The sequence below is a fragment of the Phoxinus phoxinus genome (assembly GCF_949152265.1).
Source record: "Phoxinus phoxinus genome assembly, chromosome: 1".
In the NCBI taxonomy this organism is placed as follows: domain Eukaryota; kingdom Metazoa; phylum Chordata; class Actinopteri; order Cypriniformes; family Leuciscidae; genus Phoxinus; species Phoxinus phoxinus.
In genome coordinates, this window is record NC_136876.1 from 40,226,377 (window position 1) to 40,250,670 (window position 24,294).

The 24,294-nt window shown below is 37.9% G+C and overlaps 1 protein-coding gene across 2 annotated transcripts; it reads left to right on the forward strand.

Moving 5' to 3' along the window:
- Positions 1-70: 70 nt before the first annotated feature.
- Positions 71-23,717, forward strand: cdc42ep4a (CDC42 effector protein (Rho GTPase binding) 4a). 2 transcript variants are annotated; one of them, XM_079633324.1, is made up of 2 exons: positions 71-288; positions 20,377-23,717. In XM_079633324.1, the coding sequence occupies exon 2, from the start codon at positions 20,560-20,562 to the stop codon at positions 21,565-21,567; it is 1,008 nt and encodes a 335-aa protein (XP_079489450.1). In that variant the 5' UTR covers positions 71-288; positions 20,377-20,559; the 3' UTR covers positions 21,568-23,717. The 2 variants fall into 2 exon arrangements, with proteins under 2 accessions (XP_079489450.1, XP_079489451.1); XM_079633325.1 differs by lacking the exon at positions 71-288 and adding an exon at positions 19,147-19,379 and having other exon boundaries at positions 20,377-23,711.
- Positions 23,718-24,294: the final 577 nt, after the last annotated feature.

A 24,294-nucleotide genomic window follows, 5' to 3' on the forward strand; every position in this document is an offset into this window, starting at 1 on the left:
TGGGGGCGTGTCTAATGCTAATAGGGGGCGTGTCTGTGAAAAGAAAGGGCGGAGTCGAATGAATTATTGCAGAGAGGTGCGTTTACAGCAGAGCTTACACAGGAAGGATGCGGGCGGTTGTCTGTGTGGACTCAGAGCGTGTGTGTATTATTGTTACAACTGAGAGATATGTATTACCTATAAATGAACAACAGAAAGGAGCACGAGGAAATATTTAGCTCAAACAGCAAACCACCTTCTGGATGAAATCATAAGCGGCACAGTGTATGGAGCACAGCATTAAATACAGTAAGTTGTAACCCTATTTTAATGAGAGTGTGTAATTTATTATTTCACACAATTAAACATGCATGAATAGCGCTTATTTTAACTCTCGCGTGAGCGTAAATTTAGCTGCTATAATCCAATTTTGCCTATTCCTACTGGGTTAGGTCAAAGTGTTTTGTTTAGTTTGCTGAGGAAAGCTATTCATTAGTCTGCACTATAACACGAGATGGATACTAACCCATCACTCAAAGCCATGGTCGAATAAGGGAGGGTCCCTCGAAGCTGTTTATCATTTTTGGAATGCAGATTCTGTTCAAAATGTATAATTAAGCTGTTACACATCTCCATGCATTTGCATAAATGTATCCTTTCCGCTGATAGAAGCGCTTTCTGTGTGTTCATTGTTTATTTCTGTAAGGATCCATCATCATCATCATCATCATCATCCTCACTACTGCACATGGTCAGCTGGATCGTTGTTCTTTATGTGCTCGTGCGTTTCTCGCAACACTCACGCGTCAAACGCTCTTATTGATTTCGCACCCTCAAATTTGAGCTCAGATTTGCTCAATCAACACACGTCACGTGTGTTGCGACACGGTCGCTTCTCGGTCACTGTGTCTGTGATGATGGTGTTCATGTGCATGACTGGTATGAAATATTGCCGGTGTAGTATCTAGGCTAATTGGCGGACGGAGAGCATGTGCTACACACAACATTTCTTTGTTGTGAATTGAATGCAGGTTTAGAAACGGAACTGAGACACTGCCAGTGTGAGGTCTGTGTCACAAAGGGAAGGCTATGGTGCTCATGGCAATGGATGAACTTGAATGTCCTGACCTACATTATAATACAGATGTCTTAAATTAAAATATTAAGCTATGGTTTAAAAAAACTATGCGCAAAAGGATGTAAAAAAACATGCATACATAGAAGCTATATTTGTGCATGGGCAACGATTAATCGCATCCAAAATAAAAGTTTGTTTAGGCCTAGCCTACATAATGTGTGTATGTACTGTGTATAATTATTTTGTGTAGACGCACATGCATTAAAAAAATATTTGCATGTATATAGATATTTATACATAATGTATATTATATATAAATATTTTATATTTAAATAACACATTTTTCCTAAATATACATGCATGTGTGTGTATTTATATAGGCTATACAAAATTATTATACACCGTGTACACACACACACACATTATGAAAACACAAACTTTTATTTTGGATGCGATTAAAGGTGAGTAATTGGTGCCCAGCACTAATATATACATCTACATACATTCATGCCTTTGCCAGTTTGCCTATTTAAATCCAAACAGCAACTTTTCTTTTTTGACGGGCAATATATATATATATATATATAATGCATGCATTATTCAGATGCTTTCTGTTTTTTAGACATTAGGATACATTTACACGACAATGATGTACTAAAACCGCATATAGTCGACAACATTGTGAAAAAATATCCCCGTTCACACGGATCCAGGAAAACGACTAAAAGTGCTGTATTATTCATGCCATTTGGCGATGTCACTTCGCAAAGAAACACGTCGTGCCTATAGACTGAACACGCAATACGCATGCGCATGACCTCACCGTTTTCACAAATTCTCATTTTCGTAGTTTACACTGAGACGATCACGGTACCGTTTTCAAAAACTTGAACTCAAAAGTTTGCGCTTTCAGTCCCCCAAAACGTTGTGGTGTAAATGAACAGCCAAAACGCATAAAAGTGCTGTTATATTTGAAATCGGTGTGGTGTAAACAACCCCTTATGTATCATGTTAATAGTTCATGTCATGAAGTACACTCAATAATGTTAATGTTTTATTATACCGAGTACTTCATACATCCACTTAAAATAAATTGGTTAAAAGTCAGTTCTGAGAAAAGCACTTGCATCATTTGTTTAAAGATGCCATTTTGATCATTTGATATTTTTTTTTATGTAATAAAATTGATAAATCTTTACTGAAGGAGATCCCATTTTCATCTTTCACATTAGTAACAATAACCACAACAGCTGTATTTGTATGTTTGTTGATGATAATTGTTAGTATGGTAAATTATTTTAAGGAGCCTAATAATCACCATATGAATTGATGTTTGACTTTGGCGATGGCGTATGGAGCAACACTCAAGTGCATCTGAAGGTCTGTTTACACACGTGTGTCCACCAGTTGATAAACGGTCCTCGTGTTTGTTTAGTTCCAGAAGTTCAGCACCTGCTGGTCATCCTGGCACTCCGGTTAATGTGTTTCCCGTTTTCTCGTTCATCACTCCCCCACAGTAAACAGACCGCCAGAAAGCAGATGGACAAGTTTATGTACTCGCTGCTTGCTTTCTGTTAGTCTCCTTGAAATGTTTTCTGCTTATCTTGATATTTGTTTGATATTTGATACTTGTCAACATTATGCTGTTGAGAAGATCTCTTCCTCATTTACAAAAAACGTTAAGGAGAACAATTTGTCGTTTTCACCATTCCTGTCAGAATTAGCAGTAGTGTGTATTTGCCCCTGGAAGTCACTTTCTCATTTGCTCTTAAATATTGTGATATTCTATCTTCAGCTCATTGTTCCGCATCCCTTTTTAGTGATTATATTTTTAAAAACCTAATGGCTCATTCTGTGTCAGATCAACCAAGTTTTGGAAACTTCCCCGGCTACGGTTTGACAATTTTCATCTGAGATTTGGAGCCAAATTACAGGTGAGAGAAAATGACTTTCGAAAGATGGCAGCATCATTTTATTTTTACTCCGAGATTGGTAGGCCTATTAGTAAAAGCTATTGACTTAAGCAATCCCTGTTGCATTATATGCAAAGTTTGCCAATGGTGACAGGTCCAAAATTGGAAAAAGCAATTTGCGTGTTTTTCGTTTGCATGCCTGTAACTCAAGAAGAATAAAAGATAACCTTAATATCATTTTAGATTTTGGTTCTTAACAAACCTTTCTTTCGGTATATTTCACATGGTTCACTCGCACAGATATGGAGATCTCAATGCAGCTACATTAGTAAATTGTTAAATTCTACACATTTTCAGTGGTCAAAAACAAAAACCAAATGCGGGCCACTTTACTTTCGGCTGAGACTTTTCTCCTTTAAAGAGGAATGCCTGAAGAACTAATAATGTTGAAACTAAAAATGTATCTTCGTTTCCTTTCAAAACATTTGCATAATATTTATGCATGTTCTTTAAAAATAGAAAAGTAGCTGTATGCAAAGTGACCCACATTTGGTTTTTGACCACTGAAAATGTGTACAATTGACCAATTTACTCATGGAACCGCATTAAGATCTCTATTTATCTGCGATTTAACCATATTGGGCCTTTTAAAATGAAGATACCAAAATAAATGTTTATTAAAAACCAAAATCTAAAAGGATTTTAAGATATATTTAATACTTCTTGAGTTACAGGCATGCAAACTTGGCACCGTGGGTTTATAATCCAACAAATATTAGTAAAGTAATCGGATTTAACTAATAGACCTACCGAACTCTGTGTAAAAAATACAATAATTATGCTGTCATCTTTCTAAAGTCATTTTTACTCCCCTGTACTTTGGCTCCAAATCTCAGGGGGAAATTGTCCTTTTGATCCCCTCGACAATATAGTGGATTACTCGGTAAATATACGTGTGACATACCGGTAATAAGATGGCTTCATCACTATTTGTGTTTGTCTGTCTTCAGAAAAACATATGAACAAAATGGGTCAAGGCACGACCCACCTGTCTGAGCTCCAAAAATATCATTTTTCAAAAGTTTCTGTGCCTGTAACTCAAGAAGTATTAAATGCATCTCAATATCCTTTTAGGTTCTGGTTCTTAACACACTTTTATTTTGGTATATGTCCATTTTTATAGTTTATTCTAAGAGATATGGGGAAATGCAGCTCCATGTGCAAATTTGTTGACCTTTTACCCATTTTCAATTGTTGAAAACCAAATGCGGGTGAATTTTTGAACAGCTGGTACTTATTGTATTGTAATAAGTGGCCCTATTATGCTATTTTAAGTATAAAAACGATTAATTTCATTGACTCTGAGTCGACTATTGACTTTTGAAAGACAATAACTTTATATACGGTGCACTTTCAGATTTAAAACCTAGTATGTTTTCATTCACTTCGCTATATTTGTTATACACTACATTTAAGGTCATTTTCAAAAATCCATAATAGCGGCACTTTAAAGAGGAATATAGGAAGAGTTTCTGCATTTAATATTTTGGCTTTCATACCATGTATATTTGTCTTTCTTCAGAAAAGATATTAACAAAATTACAAATTTGAGCCAGGGAACTTTGATTGAGTAGACACGGAAAGACCCTAATGCAATTGATACCGAATTTATGGTTTTCTAGTTCACAACCCCCTGTTTTTTGTGGACTAATGTCCTGGAGAGTGATTTTGAGCATATATTCTGTTTCTGTGTGTTTCCTAATGGTAAAATAAGAACAGGTGTTAAAAGGGTGAGATTATAAAGAAGATCCCAGTATGTTTTTGACATTGCTATTTCTCTCTGAGAGAGTGCTGTGTGCGCGCATGTCCTCGACCTCCACAGTTCTGCGTGTCTGTGTGTGGCTCAGTGTGTGTCCAGCATTTTCACGTTCCAGGAAATTCCACATAATCTGTATTTTTTCCCTACAGGGCAGTGAAAGCAATGTCAAATGCCGGAGGCCGAAATATGCCTAAGAGAGCCGGCAGTATGTTGCATGAAATCATACAAAATACAGATGCTGACAGGAATAAAATGAGGTAGAAATAGCATGCTTGATGGAACCAATTGCAGATGGAGATATCACATGAGATTTATTTGACATGATACAGTGGGCAGGGTATGTGAATTTAGCCTTGTCCAAACCCACGATTGCTCTCTGATCCACTGCCAATTCACTGACCACTTTAAACTTTATGTAACCTCTCTTGTACAAACCCTGAAACGTCACAATCTTGCACTTCCTGTTTAATTAGTGGCATTTATAGGGAAAGCATCAGTATTACTTTTACTAATTGACCTTAAATATTAATCTTTACTTTGTCACTTAGGCCTATAAGGATAGGCAATATTTGTGGCAATAGCCAACAATACATTGTATGGTTCAAAATCATTAGGATATTAAGTAAAGATCATGTTCCATGAAGATATTTTGTAAATTTCCTACTGTAAATATATAAAATTTATTTTTGTGAGTAAAAGCAGCACAATCGCCAACAGAAATGGACAACTTTAAAGGCGATTTTCTCAATGTTTTGATTTTTTTTTTTTGCACCCTCAGGCTTTCAAATAGTTGTATCTTGGCCAAATATTGTAATATATAATATCCTATCCTAACAAGCCATACATCAATGGAAAGCTTATCTATTCAGCTTTCATATGATGCATAAAGCTCAATTTCAGAAAATTGACCCATGTGACTGGTTTTGTGGTTCAGGATCATATATGCTATAGACATGTGATACCTCAAATCATACGACTTGGGGAAACTCCTGTATGTTAAGGATTCCATAGGTTTAAAGACCTAAAGTATCTTCCCTTGTGATTGGTTGAATATGGTTGAATTGGATTATTGAAGATCAGCAGCAAAGACATTGGTTAATAAAGTGAGATTAAATACATAAAGTATATTTGCGTAATTTTAAACATTTAATTATTGCAAGTTTGCGTAATATTCCGAGTTTGCATTTCACTTTTTAATTTAGAGAAATACTGAATATAGCATTTGCTTTCAGGATAATTCTTTATGCAAAATGTAAATATTTGCGTGAGTTTGAAACAATTTGAAACGAGACCTGATATCACGCGATACTTCCTGACGCCGCGTCCGGCGGCCCGCCGACTCAAAGTTGCAAGTGTGTTTTTTCCGCTTACAGGCGATAGGGGGGGTGCGAAACGACCACCATTTAACCCGAAAAAAAAAGTAATATAACCATTCCAATGACTCCGAAGCTGTTCACTTAAGGTGAAAAACCTGCATAGTTCACCTTTAAGACAATTTGGATCATGCACTTATCTGGCAGCAGCTCTGTCCTTTCTTATTTTTCAGATAAGGTCGCAACAAAGTACATTTCCCGGGGGGAAATCTGAGTTTGAAATGACGTTCCACTTGCAGTGGTTAAACCAACACTAAATTCATTTGGTAAATGTGTGTACCTAACCGAAATGTTTTCAGAATGAAAAATACACCCCTAATTTAAAGTTATCTTGAGGCTCCCTAGTCGGCTCTGTCCTCTTGGTAAAGAATGACTGCATTAAACACATGGACCAATAAAAAAAATCATTTAGAAAACCTTTTGTAACACTGTTTTCATCTTTCATGTCAATTTTATTCAATGGGAGAATATCTGATGGCACAGAGAACGGTGCATTGTCACTAGGTAGTTAGTTATAGAGCCATTTCTTTGTAGTTACACAATGAAACTTTCCCTGGAAGTAATGTCTATGTCTGGCTTTGTCACTCATTCTCTTTTCTTTTTTTCCATAACACGTCAACATAAAAGCGAAAAACAGTGTCAACACGGCATCTCAGCTATTTAAAATGACGCCTTTCATGGATCCCATCACTGTTTAATGACTGCAGACCGTGCGTTTTTAAAGATACGTGTTGCTGTTTCACATTACCTGGTGAGTAGAAGTGGTTGTAACGTTCACACAGGTGGAATAGACTCTCATTACAGCGAGGGGCGCTACACTCTCTTAGAAATAAAGAAATTAAATCTGTACAGAAACAGTTGGAAATGGTCTAAATACATGAGGTTCATCGTAAACATCACTTGAGCAGCAATAACGGTCACGTTTATGGAGGCCTGCTGTGCTGTTTGCTTGTTTAGTGTGATGGGAGTTGAGTTTGTGTTGTGTTTATGCTCCTGCGGAAGGGCAGGGAGTTGATTTTGTTGGGATGGGAGGGAGTGGACACTCTGCCCTTCCTGTCCAAATACCCCCGTTTACAGACTCAATCTAATTCACATCATTCGGTCTGTGTTGTTGCACCATGAATAAAACGTATTTCACTTGACAGTCCAGACTTAATGTTTACTGCTTTTAAAGGCTGTTTATTGGTTAAGTCCGTATTCATGCGTTGTTGTACTTTCGAGTCTTCAAGTTTACAAAGTACTTTTAATTTAGTAGGTGTCAATTTAAGATGAAAGACCTGTTCACACCTAAAACAATAACTATTGCGATACCATATTTGTGTCCACACACCAATGGACAAAGGTCTGTTCATTATAAGCTTGCGCTGCAGTTAAATTCTTTAAAGGATTAGTTCACTTTTTAGAAAATGTTTTGCTGATAATTTACTCACCCCGATGTCACCCAAGATATCCATGTCTTTCTTTCTTCAGTGGAAAAGAAATTAAGGTTTTGGAGGATAACATTCCAGGCTTTTTCTACACAGAATGGAGTTAAATGGCAACCATCTATCCCAATGTTCAGAGAAGTTTCAAATGTCCGTCTCAATGCAGCTTCAAAGTCTCTACACGATCCCAGTCGAGAAATAAGGGTCTTATCCAGCGAAATGATCGCCCATTTTCTAATATATATATATATATATATATATACTTGTTATATGCTTATGATGCGTGACCTTTCCAACGTGATGACGTAATGCATGGCGCATCTCAGGGATGGTACACGACTGGCATTTGTGGTTAAAAAGTATATAATTTTTTTTTTTTCGTGAAAAAAATCAAGTTTCGCTGGATAAGGCCCTTATTTCTCGACCTTACAGAGACTTTGAAGCTGCATTGAGACGGACTTCCTTAAACATTGGGATAGATGGTTGCCATTGAAGTCCATTAGATGGAGAAAAATCCTGGAATGTTTTCCTTAAAAACCTTCATTTCTTTTCGACTGAAGAAAGAAAGACATGGACATCTTGGGTGACAATTATCAGGATTTAAAAAAAAAAAAAAAAGTGAACTAAGGCTCGAGGTCTTTAAAGCAGGATGGATTCTGATTTGCTGTCATGTTTTTATAAATTTTTGAAAGATGGCACTTGGCATGTACAGGCATCTGTGATCTGTAAGCTATAACTATTCTGGGTTTTTGTTTGTTTGTGAAATAATGAGTAGTAGAGAAATGCTTTCATTGTTGGAGACTGACACCATTATTTGATTTCTTTTTTTTCCCACACTGGTCTGTTGTTGTGGTATCGTTTATTTTTATATAAACCCACCAAAAAAAACTGCACATAGATACAAAACAAACTGTGGTTGTCTCTTTACAAGCCGTTTAGATGGTCACTTCCTGTGTAAGTGAGTAGTTCATGGCAGACAGACGGGCTTCACGAGGATACAGTTCGTACAGTCAGTTGTTGTGTTAGCCATGTGTTTGTCTCACTGCATCTGTCTGGCGTCGACATCACCGGTGTTTTGGGAGCAGTGGATTGTCCTCTGTAAATAATATGCAGCTTTGAAAATATTTTGCTTTGGACCAGAATGAATATAGACGTGCTGACGTGATTATTCCCGCCAATAACAATGGATTTGTGTGTGTAAGCGCCAACATTTCTACTGTGTGAATAATCCTGTACATGGCTTTATTGTTCTTTGCTCAAACACAAAGTCCAGAAAAAAATATTGTACAAATATGAAAATAGAAGTAAATATGAAAATAAGTATAAAAAATTTAAAAAGATCATGTAAAATTTAAAAAAAGTATATATTTTTTAATAATTAGAGGAAATATAATATAAATAAATAAATATATAAATGAAAATAAATTACACATTAAAACAAATAAATATAAATAAAATAATTATTGTGTGTGTTTGTGTGTATTTTTACATACAAAAAAACAAAATATTGTATATTTTGTATTTATCTTTTTAATTTTTATCTTTTGTATTTATCTTCTTGTTTTATCCCAAATTTTGTTTTGATTTTGTATTTATCTTACTTTATATTAATCTTATTTTGTTTATAGACCGCATAGACCACACAGTCGTGGTCAACATTTTTACAAATAACAATAAATATTTTATATATAATATAAAAAAAAATATATATATATATATAGAATATATATTAAATGTAAATTAATTTCAAAATATCAATAAAAAAAACCTTTAGGATTTAATAGCAAGTAAATTATTTTAATTGTAAGTACCAAAATGATAATATGATAAGTATTTTTTTTTCCTCCAGTTGATAAGTCAACATGATGCTTAAATAATATTTGTTGCATATTTTGCAAATTCATTTGATTAATCATTTTGAGTGGTTCATTACATATTTTTCATAATTAAATGTTAAATATGTTTGTCGTACAGTATTTACAACTTCATAAATAGAGTGCCCTCGTTCTCAAAGCGTAGACACAATCTTGTGTGGTGAAATCATTGCACTCATTTCCTCAGGCAGAAAGACAAGACTGTGCTGAAGTCTCCTCACTCTTGCTGTTCTCCCCCAGTGACGATAACTACAGCTGACATCTTTTATTCTGACTGGGCCACATTTATAATGCAAGGTGAGACACCATTTTTAGTTGGAACCAAGATGTTTGCTCCATCTATCAAGCAATCAAGATATTGACACCCCAGAATACCGGCTGCTTGAATCTTTTGACGGATCTGTTTGAAAGACCAATCCTCAATCTATCTATTGTCATGCTTACTCAGCTCTGCATAAGAGGTGTCCCACATTCAGCCCAATAGCCTTTGTGAGCAAATGCAAACGACACCTGGGAGGTGTGACGGGAGGAAGAGAGGTTAACGATGAACCATGGTGTGAAGATTATCCTATCTCATGTGAATAATGTTTACTCGCCCATCCCCTCATCCTTTCTGCATGCAACTTCCACACAGAATAGCAGGCTTAGCATTAAGGTCCGTTTGAGCAGCAGTACTATATTAGCTGGCTTTTCAGAGCTGCCTCATTTTGTTTTTTAGGGTTCTCAGCATCTGTGAGGATAAATGGGCTGGGAAGATGCCGTGGGTGCTCAGCCACTCTGCCACTGAGAGGTGCATTATGGGTAATAGAATCGGGTCTGGTCAGTGTCTGCTCTCCAAATCAAATATTTAGCCTATTTCTGGTAAAGCAAGATGTAAGATGTTTCACGAGTGGTTGACACTTGCATTAACATTCGTAGTCGTGCTGCTATAAAAAGAGACGCCACTTTTTTTTTTACACTCTCTTTAAAGTATGTTCACATCACAGGGCACTAGAACAGCAACAAATTAGTTTGGTTTATTCTTTGTCCACTTAAAATGTCTGGTGAATTCTAGGCTATATTGCTATAAAGCAAGCTTAATTTGTTTTTGACAGCTGGGTTTTTACTTTTTTTCTTTGATAGATGCTTTTATCCAATTTGGCTTTGTATTCAAGGTGTACATTTTGCATGAATTTTCTTTATACTGTATATATATATATATATATATATATATATATATATATAATATATATATATATATATATATATATATATTAGTTTTTTTTCAGTTTTAGTAATTTTATGGGCTTTTTTTTTCATTTAGCTTTATTTTTGTTTTAATTTTGGTAATTTTAGTACTTCAATTTATTAGAATATTTCAGTTAGTAGCCAGTTAGTTTAATTTTTTTATGTTTGTGTCTTATTTTACTTAAAGTTCAATTCCGGTAAAAAATGAACCTAGGGGTAATTAACACATGGTTACCGAGTCGATCGTTCTCTGGGATGCATTTTCATGATAATCGAATGTAAAGAGTTTTAATCTCTAAAAACTGATTAGCTTATAACGGGGCATAGAATAAGTAAAATATGGGGTTTAATAAGAATATACTTTATAAAGACAGTACATTGCGCATACAGGCAGGAGCCATCTTGGAAAACAGTCTCGACTAGTCGAGCCACGAACGCCGTGCTACGTTAGATTTCCCAAACGTAATTCCTATCGACCAGCTCACGTAGCACGGCGTTCGTGGCTCGACTGGTCAAGACTGTTTTCCAAGATGGCTCCTGCCTGTATGCGCGTAATGTACTGTCTTTTTAAAGTATCTTCTTCTTAAGCTGTCAGTACACTTACAAAGTTTGCAATGCTTCAGTTTGCATGTAGGAACCCTCATTATGCCACCGTGTTAGTGTGAGGCTATTTCGAGCCTTGTTAGTGGTATTAACTAGCGATTTACTTTTACCTATTCTATGCCCCATATACTAGCCTTGTAAGCTAATACGTTTTTAGGGATACAACTCTTTACATTCGATTATCATGAAAACGCATCCCAGAGAACGACCGACTCGGTAACCATGTGTGAATTACCCCTAGGTTCATTTTTCACCGGAATTGTCCTTTAAGCTTTTTCAATTAACAAAAACAAAATGTAATGGTTTTAGGTAGCAAAAGCTATGTTTCCATCCAAACTTGCGAATTTAACTTCACGCACAAAAACACTCGTGTTCAAGAGGACAAAATCGTCACTTCCTGAGAATTGCGTGAAATATCTGTGATAAAAATTGAAGTTGCTGCAATCGAGGAAGAAACTGTGGCTCTTTTTTTCCTCCAACATAAATGTGACCCTGGACCACAAAACCAGTCACATGGGTCAATTTTCTGAAATTGAGAATTATACATCGTCTGAAAAACCTGATTAAATAAGATTTCCATTGAAAAATCAAAACATTGAGAAAATCACCTTTAAAGTTGTCCATGTTCACGATTGTGCTGCATTCACTCACACAAATAAATGTTTTATATATTTATGGTAGGACATTTACAAAATATCTTAATAGAACATGATCTTTACTTTTGATTTTTGTCATAAAAGAAAAATCGATCATTTTGACCCATACAATGCATTGTTGGCTTTTGCCACAAATATACCCGTGCGACTTATGACTGGTTTTGTGATCCAGGGTCACAAATGATGACTTAATAAACAAAATGCAATAAACGCTGTGATGTTCTCTTTTATTTGGATGCTGATGTTTGTGAACGCAACCGCGTGAAACGCTTCTGGGAGGGAATTAAACAGACAGACTTATCTCAGGCATTTCAGAACGATGAGACCAACAGTTGAGATGCTGCGATGCGATTGGTCTGCTAGTTAGTCCAGTTATTCAATCACAGCCTCTGTTTGTTTGTTTTTTGTTTTTTTTGGCGCATTGAGGGATTTATCCAGTAAATGTGTTTCCATCTAGTTTGCATGTCTTCCAATTGGATAAAAAAACTAATCCACCTCATGAGCACATGATTTTTTTATGTGCAATTTTAGAATTTATGCTCATCTTGGCATTTCCATCCAGCATTTTTTTTAAATATCAAAATGCACATTAAAAAGGTGGATGGAAACCGCTAATAACCGCTAATAACAACCAATCACTACCTTGATTTTCATTTTGTTCTTGGTGCAAATAGGCAAACATGTCTTTCTCGCACGTTACACATACTACTTAGTTGTTTGCAATTATGCAAATGTAGTGTTATTACTAAGTAAACCGAACCCTAACCTTATTATTAATGAACTTACTCTGTAATTAATTGTAAAATCACACTGTAACAAGGACCATTCGTTTTTTTTTACCAGTCTTGCTGTGCCCTGCTGTTTAAAGATCTGTCGTAATGTAAGTTGGATTGTACCATATGGGTCTCTGTCTGTGTGGCCATGGGGTCATGGGGACCTCCATACAGGTCACTGGCTCCTAATGGACCCAGTCAGACGGATCTGTCCCAGCTGGTGCACACACCTCATCACATCACACCGCTGCTGGCAGATTTATGTCTAGTAGGAATCACTACTTTGTTCTAGAAATCTATTCACTCAATAATTTATGAACTCGGTGGCTTTGTTAATTCAGTTTTCTACAGCAAGGTGAGGCAAAGGGAAATAACGCTTTCAAGTTGCTGGCTTTTTACAGCTTTTTAACATTATAATTGAATTAATGCAAGGCGTCTTTTTCTGCTTCGGCTGTAGTCTTTCTTTTTGATGATTTTAGGACTCTGGTTTTGAGCAGGAGGCATAAATTATTAATGGTTGAGGCGTATAATAAAAGAACGCGGCTCCGGAGGCTCCTGCTCAGACGGGCAAAGAAAAACTACCACAGATCAACAGCAGATCATTCACTGTCTGAGTGCTAGGATGCACTCAGCACTTTTGTTTGATTCACAGAGAGACTCTTGTTCACAAAGAGCGAGCCTACTGTTCGTCCACTGACGACTTGAAGTGCATGTGACATGCCAGTGTGCTTCAGCCTCAAACAGCATGTTTCAGTGTCTTAACGTTGTCATTAAATGAGACCAATTAACCCATTCTTCATGTTTGAAGGTGAAGTGTGTCATTTCTGCACCACTAAAGGCGGTCCGAAGAAGACACATAATGGCCATATTCCAGGACCAAATATTGATGCACCTCTTGATGAAAATGAATGTTGTGATGTTATTTCCATCAAGAGGTGCATCATTTTCTGGTCAAGATCTTGTATTGACAATGCAAGAGTCCAGCACTCCGTAAAGTCTCTTCCAGCACATCCTAAAGGCTTTCAGTGAATTTAAGATCTGGACTCAGAGGTGCCAATTCATGTGTGAAAATTATTCTTCATGCTCCCTCACGATCATTCTTTCACAGTTTGAGAACCGATAAACCTTGACGTTGTCATCCTGGAATATGGACATTGGCCATTATGTGTCTTCCTACATGGTTGTTTAAGAAATGAAAAGCTACACATTCCATCAATAAGTGTTAGAAGAACTGTTGCCAAACATATAACATGCTAGAAACATTATCATAATCACTACAATATCATCCAGCCATAGACACTTAAAGGGACACGGCGAGTTTTTGGGACTTTAACTTATTCACCGTATCCCCCAGAGTTAAATAAGTCCATACATACCATTCTCATCTCCGTGCGTGCCGCAACTCTGTCTGACGCACACACCGCTAGCCTAGCTTAGCACAAATACTGGAGGTAAACTGCTCCAGCTAGCATACTGCTCCCAATAAGTGACAAAATAACACCAACATTCCTATTTACATGTTGTGATTTGTATAGTCACGGCGTGTACAAATAACAAGGTCACATGAGACACAGCCATCTTCTAACCGTATACATACTGGGAATGGCTGTGTGTCATGTGTTATTTACAACATTTACTGTAAATAGGAAAATTTTGGTGTTATTTTGTCACTTATTGGGAGCAGTATGCTGGAGCCGTTTATCTCCAGTCTTTGTGCTAAGCTAGGCTAGCGGTGGGTGCGTCAGACAGAGTTACGGCAGGCACGGAGATGAAAAGGGTTTGAATGGACTTATCTAACTCTGGGGGATACGGTGAATAAGCTACTGTATAGTCCCAAAAAGTTGGGATGTTACTTTAATCGTTTGCCTATTTAAATCCAAACAGCAACTTTTTTTGGCCGGGCAGTCAATGTTAAGTTGCGTTATGTTACGTTGCGTTATGTTACGTTGCGTTATGTTACTTTGCGTTATGTTACGTTGCGTTATGTTACGTTGCGTTATGTTACGTTGCGTTATGTTACGTTGCGTTATGTTACGTTGCGTTATGTTACGTTGCGTTATGTTACGTTGCGTTATGTTACGTTGAGTTATGTTACTTTGCGCTATGTTACGTTGTGTTGCGTTATGTTACGTTGCGTTATGTTACGTTGCGTTATGTTACATTGCGTTATGTTACGTTGCGTTATGTTACGTTGAGTTATGTTACGTTGCGCTATGTTACGTTGCGTTATGTTACGTTGTGTTATTTTACGTTGCGTTATGTTACGTTGCGTTGCGTTATGTTACGTTGCGTTATGTTACATTGCGTTATGTTACGTTGCGTTATGTTACGTTGAGTTATGTTACGTTGCGTTATGTTACGTTGTGTTACGTTACGTTGCGTTTTGTTGCGTTGCGTTATGTTACATTGCGTTATGTTACATTGCGTTATGTTACGGTATGTACGACCCTACATTATCTGCACAAACAGATAATACAATATAATATTCGGTCACTGATATTATAAATTGTTTTTAGACTTTTTTTTTTGCACTTCTGGTTTGCTGCTATTTGGGGCAGAAATACACTTCACTCATGTTACGTGGATGAAAAAGTTTTCTTAAACAATCTCTGGATTATAATTTCAAAATCAGGATTTGTGGCTCCCTCAGAGATGCTTTTGGAAACTAGAGGCACCCGAAATGCATTGTGTGTGTGTGTGTCGGTATGTTTTTCTATGAGATGTGCTAAACCTCTTAAACTCACACGGGGGTCAGAGATTAGTATGTATAGGGTCGCAGGGATGTAGAAAAGGAGGAGCGGGTAGTGGGAGCGAGGGAGGTGTGTTTAGTCTGTACAGAGGAAGTCCAACTGCTCCCTACAAACTGTGTTGCTATCATAGACGTTGTGAAAGGGTATTTGGAAAGTCACTCACCCCTTCAGGGGCCTGTTGTTTCCCACGCTGCCTTCCCATGCTCCCCGGTCTTCATATTTGCACGTCTATAAATAAAGCTCCTTCTTACCAGAAGCGCTTGATAAACTGGTCCAGAGATGCACATGGCCCACTATTAACCAAAGGTTGTTAACCTTTCCCGCAATATGTGCTAATGGAGCATAGTGGGGCACTTTTGAGAGGGATTTAGATACAGAATGTCTGTATAGAATGATTGTGCCAGAAACAAATGCAGACCAAGTGACCAGTGCATGAAAATGTGCAATACTGTACATAATGTGGATTTTTACTCCGTTGTAATAAAAACGTTCAATGCACAAAATGGAGTTTGCTTAGCTAGAAGTGCATGTTCACATACTTGCGAAGACTATGTTTGGGGCCTTGGTGCACTGTACAGTATGTGGGACAGGACAGAAATGCAGCGGAACTGTGTGTCTGGGGGTTTTAGGGCTTTACGTCTTTCATCTACTGCTTGTTTTTCTTCCAGCTCATGCCACCCAGTAGAAACACCTCATATAAACACTGCTGTCATTGTCCAGAATGCTGTGAACTGTTGTTCTGCATTGTAATTTGTGTCACTAACTGAATAATTTTGCATATTGATTGCTCGCTGTCTTCTCTTTGGGCTTCTGTTTGTGCCATTTTTATGAGAAGTAATTTGTTTGTATCATTATAACACTTCCATTTTTCTATTAATACAATTCTGAAAATTCTATTTAGGTCATTTTCAAATTAGTGGGGAAATTTCCAGTTTCCTCCCCTTTTGGGAAATTATAATCATTATATTTAATGCAAAAAAAAAAAAAAGTTTGTGGCGCAAAAAATGTGTCTGACTGAATAAAACTGCAACTTTAAGCAGAAGTTAACCAGTTGCATGGGCAGTCTGAACTAACGCGCAAGTGGTAAGTGTTAACCTACTATAGCACACATTTACCTGTACTTATGTATTCGGATCAGAAAACAAACGTTATGTCAGCTAATTATGTAATATTGATTAGCCAAGGTTTATTATAATTATTTTGTTATGATTGATAAAACCAAAAATTAAGCGTAGCGTCAGTTCCGGCAGGTCACGTTAGTCAACTTGCATCAACTGACTCTCAGCTGATCCACATCTACCTAATACGACGTCTATCACTGTATACATAGGCTATTAGGGGTGTAACAGTTCACAAAATTCACGGTTCGATACGATACACTTGTGTCACGGTTCGGTATGGTTCGGTATATGTTTTCGATACAGCAAAAGAAAGAAATGCCAGCCAGAGAAATTTCCTTGATTTATTTTTTTATTATATTTGTATTAAAACTAACATCATAAAGTATGATTTTTTTTTTTTTACTTTGAGCAATGATGGAGCTATACTTGACTTTTCTTAGGAGCATATAAAACAAAACAGATCCTTTGACAAAAATGAAATGTAATATTGTAGTAGTTATAAACAAAGGTTTATTTTAGTTCAGATTAACATTTGAGGGCAGCAATTGTATTCATAATGTCAAAATAAAACCGACATAATGTTACTTGAAAGCATTATAGCTTTTACTATTCCTGCCAAACTTCCATGGTTACAGTTAGAAGAGCTACTACAGTAAATCCATGGTGAATGTTGCTGATCTGTGGACACTGAAAAGTTCATTCATGGCACAATGTTTCTTCCTGGTTTCCACGTCAGCGCTGTTTGATCCGTTAATAACGGAGAAATGTGAATGTTTCTCACTAGATCTCGCAGCGATGTTATTACTTCAGTGGCGATTTCAAATGCTATCTTTACTGGATCTCGCTGTGTAGTAACAGTGCTCCTTGATCAAGATCGGCTCGCGCTGCATTGGTCCAAACTGATAAACGGTCCGTCAACCACACAATAATTAGTAGCTCAGTTTCGTTCCGCTTATATTACTTTTGCCATTTGATGTTGGGCAATGTTGTGGTCGCGCCAGCGTCTCTTACATTATGAGCGCGCTTGCTACGCGCAGCGCGCCTACATTTAAAATAACTAAATTTAGGTCGGCAGGAAAAATGGTCCAACGAATACGTGTATTGTTACACCCCTAATACATATACAAGTTCGTCAGTATTATCAGGCGCTAATTACCCTCCTCCATCCCCAGCTCCTCTCGTCAGTCAGGATTTGGCATTCTGAATCAGACTAAAATTCTCTAATTATCTTGTACATTAAAATTAATTAATGATATCTGCAATACATTCTTGTTGGTTCTGTTCTGTTTACCCTAAGGGTTGTTATTGCTGCTCTTATCCATGCTAGGCTGCATGGATGCGCAGGGAGTTCTTGCCCAGAACGGAACCATACCGCAATCCAAACTGTATGCTAATTGTCAATCCTATTTGACGATAGTGGTCCTGACAGAAACTGATATGATCGTTCTGATATGATCGTTCTGTACAGAAAATACAGTAAAGAATTCGTAATTGTTACAAAAAAAAAACGTTTGCTATATTTGCAATAACAAATGCTTCTTGAGCATCAAATCATATTAGAATGATTTCAGAAGGATCATGTGACACTGAAGACTGGAGTAACGATGCTGAAAATTCAGCATCATTATATATATATATTATATATGTCTTGGTGAGCAGAAGAGACTTCTTTCAACATCAAACCTCTGAATGGTATAGTGTATGATAATCTATACATTTTCTGTGGTTTTTTTAATGATTCACATTTACATGCTTTATTCACTCTCATTTAATTTGTATTTCTGCTCTAGCTTCTGTACTACTCATAGCTTACTCAACAAATTTGGCAACATTCCATGGCTCTTGCTTAAGACACTTTAGATTAAAGTATTTGTTAAATGGCTAAATGTAATTAAGTTAAATAAGGTTACAAAGCTTGATTCATGCACAGTAGAAACAATACTAATATTGACCAACGCTGATATTGTCACCAATATATAGTGCTTCCCTGGTCATCATTATGGAGGCTGTGCAAGGGCTTGCTTTGTTTTCAGGTGGGCTCATCATCATGAAATGAAGTCATGGAAACAGGTGTGTGTGTGGCGTAGAGCCGCAGGACGTCGCCATCACTGATTGGCTGAGCCTTATCCTTTCTCTCTCTTGCCTTCAGGGAGCTGCTGGCTGCATGTATTCAGCCCGTCTCTAACAGAAGACACAATAGAAGATGCTCATTATCTGTTATTTAAACAGTGAGTTCTGATATTCAGTGGTTCTGGGACATGGCATGTCGTTGTTTTTGTCCTGTATAATTAATCTTTAAAACTAAAGAAAGTTATAATTCTATTCTAGTCTAGAAATGATTTTCTGCATAATTAACAAAATCATTGTGGATAATTTAGGTTTTTAATTTAGTCATTGACTATACAGTTCACTGATTAAAATGCAACTGCATAGAGTGAAATAAACATTTTGGTTGGTGCCAGAAGGAAATAAAATGCATGCTGACAGGAAACACTAACATCTGTGTGCAGAGGGGTGTTGCTATAGAGACGCAGGCAGGTAAGGACATTATCAGGAAGTGCAGACAAAGCTGGTAGAGGAAGACTGAGCCAGAAAGAGGTCATGAGTTGGTTGGGCACCTCAGATAAATTTACTCTTGCTGCTGTTCGTTTTCAAAGCAAAGACTTCATGAATATTACAGTAGATCAGTGACAGGAAAAACTTGTTGCCTGCCAAGCATTTGGCCTGTCTCTCACCGTTAGTGTTAGTTTACAGACCTGGGAAATATGCCACAGGACTCTCCGATGAGGGTAAGCATTTTATTCATTCAAAGTGAGGTTTTATTTAAGAGTGTCAGACCACTTGTTGTGGTGGTTTGAGTCAGAGATTTGTACTTGCTTGTCTATGTGTAAATGTGTTTGTGATTAATTTGATATTAATTGTGGTTGTCCCTGATGAGCTACTTAGTTCAGACTCATTTTAGAGTCGAGTAATGTTACCTCCGAGCCATCTATAGGGTCATGGCTAACCATGTTCCTCTGTCTCTGCCATATATACCATCATGGCTAATTACACAGGAAGTCACTGTCACTTGAAAGAGAGTCTTATCGGTCTTATCTGTCCTGCCGAGCAATGTTGTTTGATGAGATATTGCATTCTACTAGTATCATCAGCTGGTCTCTATCTGTGATGTTGTCCTTGTACTTGTGTATTATAAAATCATTTATTTACCATACTGATCATTTTAGAATGTGCTTAATTGTCATGAAAATATAAATCATAATGATTCCAAAAACGTGCTTTATTATCTTTAAATAAATGTTTTTCTTTTTGATTATTTTGAGGTAAAATATGGTTTGTAGCAGGTTTCATAAAATCCCCCCTGGGAAGGATATTACTATTGACACCGTAAGTATTTCACCAAGTAGTTAAACTAAGTTCTTTCAGCAGTCTCTGCTTATCTTATTAATGATTGAAAGTATGCCTGTATGACCGCAAGAATCCTGACCCTTACCTCATCTGAATGCCAAAAGCACTTCTGCAGACTAGCGTGGGGAAACAAATGACACTGCAGCTTCGGCTGGTATTCTGGCCAGACGCATTGATAAGACTTCCTGGAACTGCCTGTGTTCTGCCTGGACTTCCAATTGCTTCTGACCGTATTGATCTTGCAGCCAGAAAGTCAAACAACACAGAGTTATAATTAACTCAACTTCTTAGCTTTGCACTGTGGTTTTACTTAGAGTCAAGATGTCATCTCCAGTTAACTATGAAATTTAATTTTGATCTTGTTTGTTCCAATTACAGATTATCTCCTTTCTGACAGATGAATTGGCAGCCATCAAGACTGGACAGAGTCGGCCTGAGCAGAATCTGGTTAAAACGGGAACCTTTTAGAACTCTTTAAAAGAAAACCACTGATTTGTGAAACCACATCACCACCAGTCAAACGCAATTTTTGGACTGGATTTGTGAGTTGTACAAACCAAGATGCCTATCTTAAAGCAGCTAGTAGCGGGGTCTCAGACCAAACGGCGCTCTCGAATGGACCTTACTACAGAGATGATCAGCGCTCCGTTGGGTGACTTTCGCCACACCATGCATGTCGGGCGCAGTGGGGAAGCTTTCGGAGACACCTCTTTCCTCAGCACTCGATCCGGAGAGCCATCCCAAGAGGCACACGCCTATCCTCGCTCTCCGAAACCGGGACTGCTGTCTCGTACCTTCCGGAGCAGCAAGCGCTCTCAGTCCGTCACCAGAGTAGACCAGCAAGACAATACCTTCCTTCCGCCCAGTGGGTCACCTACCTTTGTGAAGAATGCCATGTCCTTGCCCTTTCTGAACAATGAAGATGAACATGATATTGACAGTAGGGAGCTCAAGAGCTTGACTTCTAGCCCCTCCAATGGGGCCTCTGCTAACGCATTGGACCTGGAGCTCCATGAAAAGCACTTTGGTGTGTTGACGGACCTGCGCTCTTATTCATCCTACAACGGGGGAGGAATGAAGAAGGCTGAATCTGTAATGTCATTCCATGTTGACCTTGGGCCCTCGATGCTGGGGGAAATCCTGGGGGTCATGGAGAAGGAAGACGACGATCAGGGGTTTGAGGAAGGCAAGAGCAGTGAGGGACATGCTTCTCCTCTGCCCTGCAACCAGGGAGAAGTGAATATGGATGAGGAAATGAGGGAGGTTGCTGTGAAAGAAGAGGAACCAGAGGGCTTAGTTGCTCACGACGAGGGTCCCATGAGGGCTCCCAGCTCTGTCGACTTGGATATCCAGAGCGAAGGCACCAGCACCCCAGAACCACACCACAAACATCTGCATCACCTCGACAGCTGCTCAGTTTCCAGCTCAGGCTCAGCCGCCATGGAGGAGAAAACAACCAGTGAGCCTTACGAGGAAGATATTGGAATTACCAACAACACCTGCAACCCAGACAATGAACCAGCCTTCTCCTCCTTCATGGAAGATGAGGATGATGAGATCCGAGTATGAAACCCTACAATCAGTAAACCCTTCCGGGGATGGATCAATAAATATCCAGAATTTGGCATTGTGCATTGAGGATAAATGCAAAAACATAAGCACGTCAAAGCTGGACAGATGCCTCAGGTTCCCGTGTCCCTGGAGAGATAAGTTGAGGTGACTATCTGTAACACTACTGACCCATGCTAAGATAAACAGCTGGATGTTTTACATTCAGACCGAATATCAGTCCAAAACGGACCTGCTACAAGTTCCACTGATAGCTCTGTTGAAGGAAAGGCATCCAGGGATACATACGTGACCAAAACTTTAAACTTCACTTGCTCAAGCAAATGCCGTTTTAAGCCATTATCCCATAGTCCCATGCAGGGTTCCCAGAGTCGTAAGCTGGAAATGTCAGGGTTTTAAATAGTTATTTTCAGACATTGAAAGGTCATGAATTTCATTGTGTTTGCAATCTCTATAAAATTGTGTTTAAAAATTCTCATCCGGTAATCACGTGCAACTATAACTTCATGTAAATTCATTGGTCAAAAAAATTGTGAACCCTACCCATGACTTGGTGCCTAAAGATAATGGTTCTTTTGATTTGGAGCACTAGTGTATTAAAGTGAATAGTGCAATTTGTTCTGTGGCCCTGTGCATTAAGGTACTGTACATTTTCAAAGTTAAAATCAGCACTCTGCCATTGGCAGAAAAGTAGCATTGTGTGTGGAGGGAGCTCTTACGAGATGATCCAAAATGCTAAGTTCTGTTTTACCATACACATTCTTGGGGTTGTCAAAGCCCTACAAATAATGCATCTCTTGATTGCATAAAATTCAGTCATCCATCCGGTAATAGGGCGTCATTTTGAGAGCTACTGTGGTTCAGAAGCCGATTACAAAACCGCCCGAGCTCAAATGGAGATCATTTGAAGGTGGCAGATGTTTGAGATCCTCTTCATCCTCCACAGAATGATTATAGTCCACTTCGTGGAAGAATGGCAACAGGTGTCCCTTCATCAGATCTTATTTTCAGTCTGTACATGTTTTGCATAGTAGTTGTTTGCTCAGTATCTTGCATATCTTACCACTTCCTTCCTGCCCTTCATGGCGTGTGAGGGGAACTACTGCTGTTTATTGCTGGATTCTTTTTTTTGTGATCAGTTTGGTTGTTGCTGCCATTGAAACATTTAAAACATATGTTAAACAAGATGTGCTGTCAAGCTAAACTAAGAAGTCAGTTGTGTTGAGTCATGTCTCCTAGTAAATCATGAAAGTGTCAGTTGTATTAATTGCGCTAACTCACTTTAGCAAATTCTGGCACTGGTATTGCTCCGTAGAAAATTCACAGGGGCGCTTTAATACACTGTTAATACACAGATACACTAAAATCCATTGATTCTGTTTGCATGTTTAGACATTTTCATTATGTACATATAGGTCTTCATATTGCAGATGACCATGAATAAACTAAAACGATGCCTTTATTACTGCAGACCTTCATGTGTGAATTAACTGCAGTAATTTGCAAGCTTACCGTCTCTGAATAAAAAAAAAAAATCAGGCACTGTGAAGTCTTCAACATTGGGACTACAGTAAAATGAGATGTACAGGGAATCCTCAGCTGCTTCACACTTCGGGTCATGTCAGCCTTAAGAAGAAAAGTGCCAAATCTAATCTAGCATGTACTGCCTAGCAAGCCTGACTTTTGAGTATCATTTAACATGGTGAATGAATTAGGCTTTGCCTTAATCTACAATTTCAGATATGGGCCAAATAATCCATCTTAGTTTGATTACTGTGGACAGAAATGTTAAGCAAGAATTTACCCAATTTGCTTCAAGATGAACCTCAGGGAGGAAAAAAAACATGAGGTTAGCAATTGAGCCTTGTGCTAGCGGTCACATTTAAATTTGGGGAGATAAAAACATAAGCAAAGAGAGAAGTCTGTTTACGTATATCTGAAACTGTGTGGCTGTGTGTGAGGTGGATTTAGCAAAGCTTATCTTTGTCCTTTCCTATTTCTTTGTGATAATAGTGCTGTTGGCCTCGCTTTGCCACAATTTCTATGTTGATCATGTATATATTCATGCTTGCCAGCCTTTTCAAAAGGCTATAACCGCTATATTTTTAAATAAAAGAAAAAGTTGTCCACAAAGTTATTTTCTTCATTTCAGAATTTGTGTCCTTGTAAGATTATTAATTTGTTATAGTTTTGTATTGTGCAAGTGGCTTAAATTTGAATTTATCATAGAGAAAATAACATGAAACCATTTGGTTCATGAGATCTACTGTACAATAAACAAGCCTTTTGATTGTGCAAGTTATGGTGTTGGATGAGTGGAATATTAAAGGTGAACTATGCAGGTTTTTTACCTTAAAGGGATACTTCACCTCTGTCCCAAAAATCCTCTGACGCAAAATGACGATTTTTGCGTCATCGCATAATTGTTTACAGACAAAAAATATTTAAATATCTTGTCTCTGGGGGATATGAGGGAGGGAAGCATGGTAATTGAAAATACTACAGGTTTTCTACTTATACAAAGCTTAATGCTAAATCCTGAAGTATCCCTTTAACTGTACAGCTTCGGAGTCATTGGAATGGTTATATTACTTTTTTAGGGTTGAATGGTGGTCGTCTCGCACCCCCCTATCACTTGTGAGTGGAAAAAACACCCTTGCAACTTTGAGTCGGCGGGCCGCCGGCCCCAGCGTCAGGAAGTATCGCGTGATATCAGATCTCGTGATG

Excerpts from the sequence above, each read along its gene's own strand:
- cdc42ep4a (XM_079633324.1), top strand. The coding sequence starts at position 20,560 with ATGCCTATCTTAAAGCAGCTAGTAGCGGGGTCTCAGACCAAACGGCGC.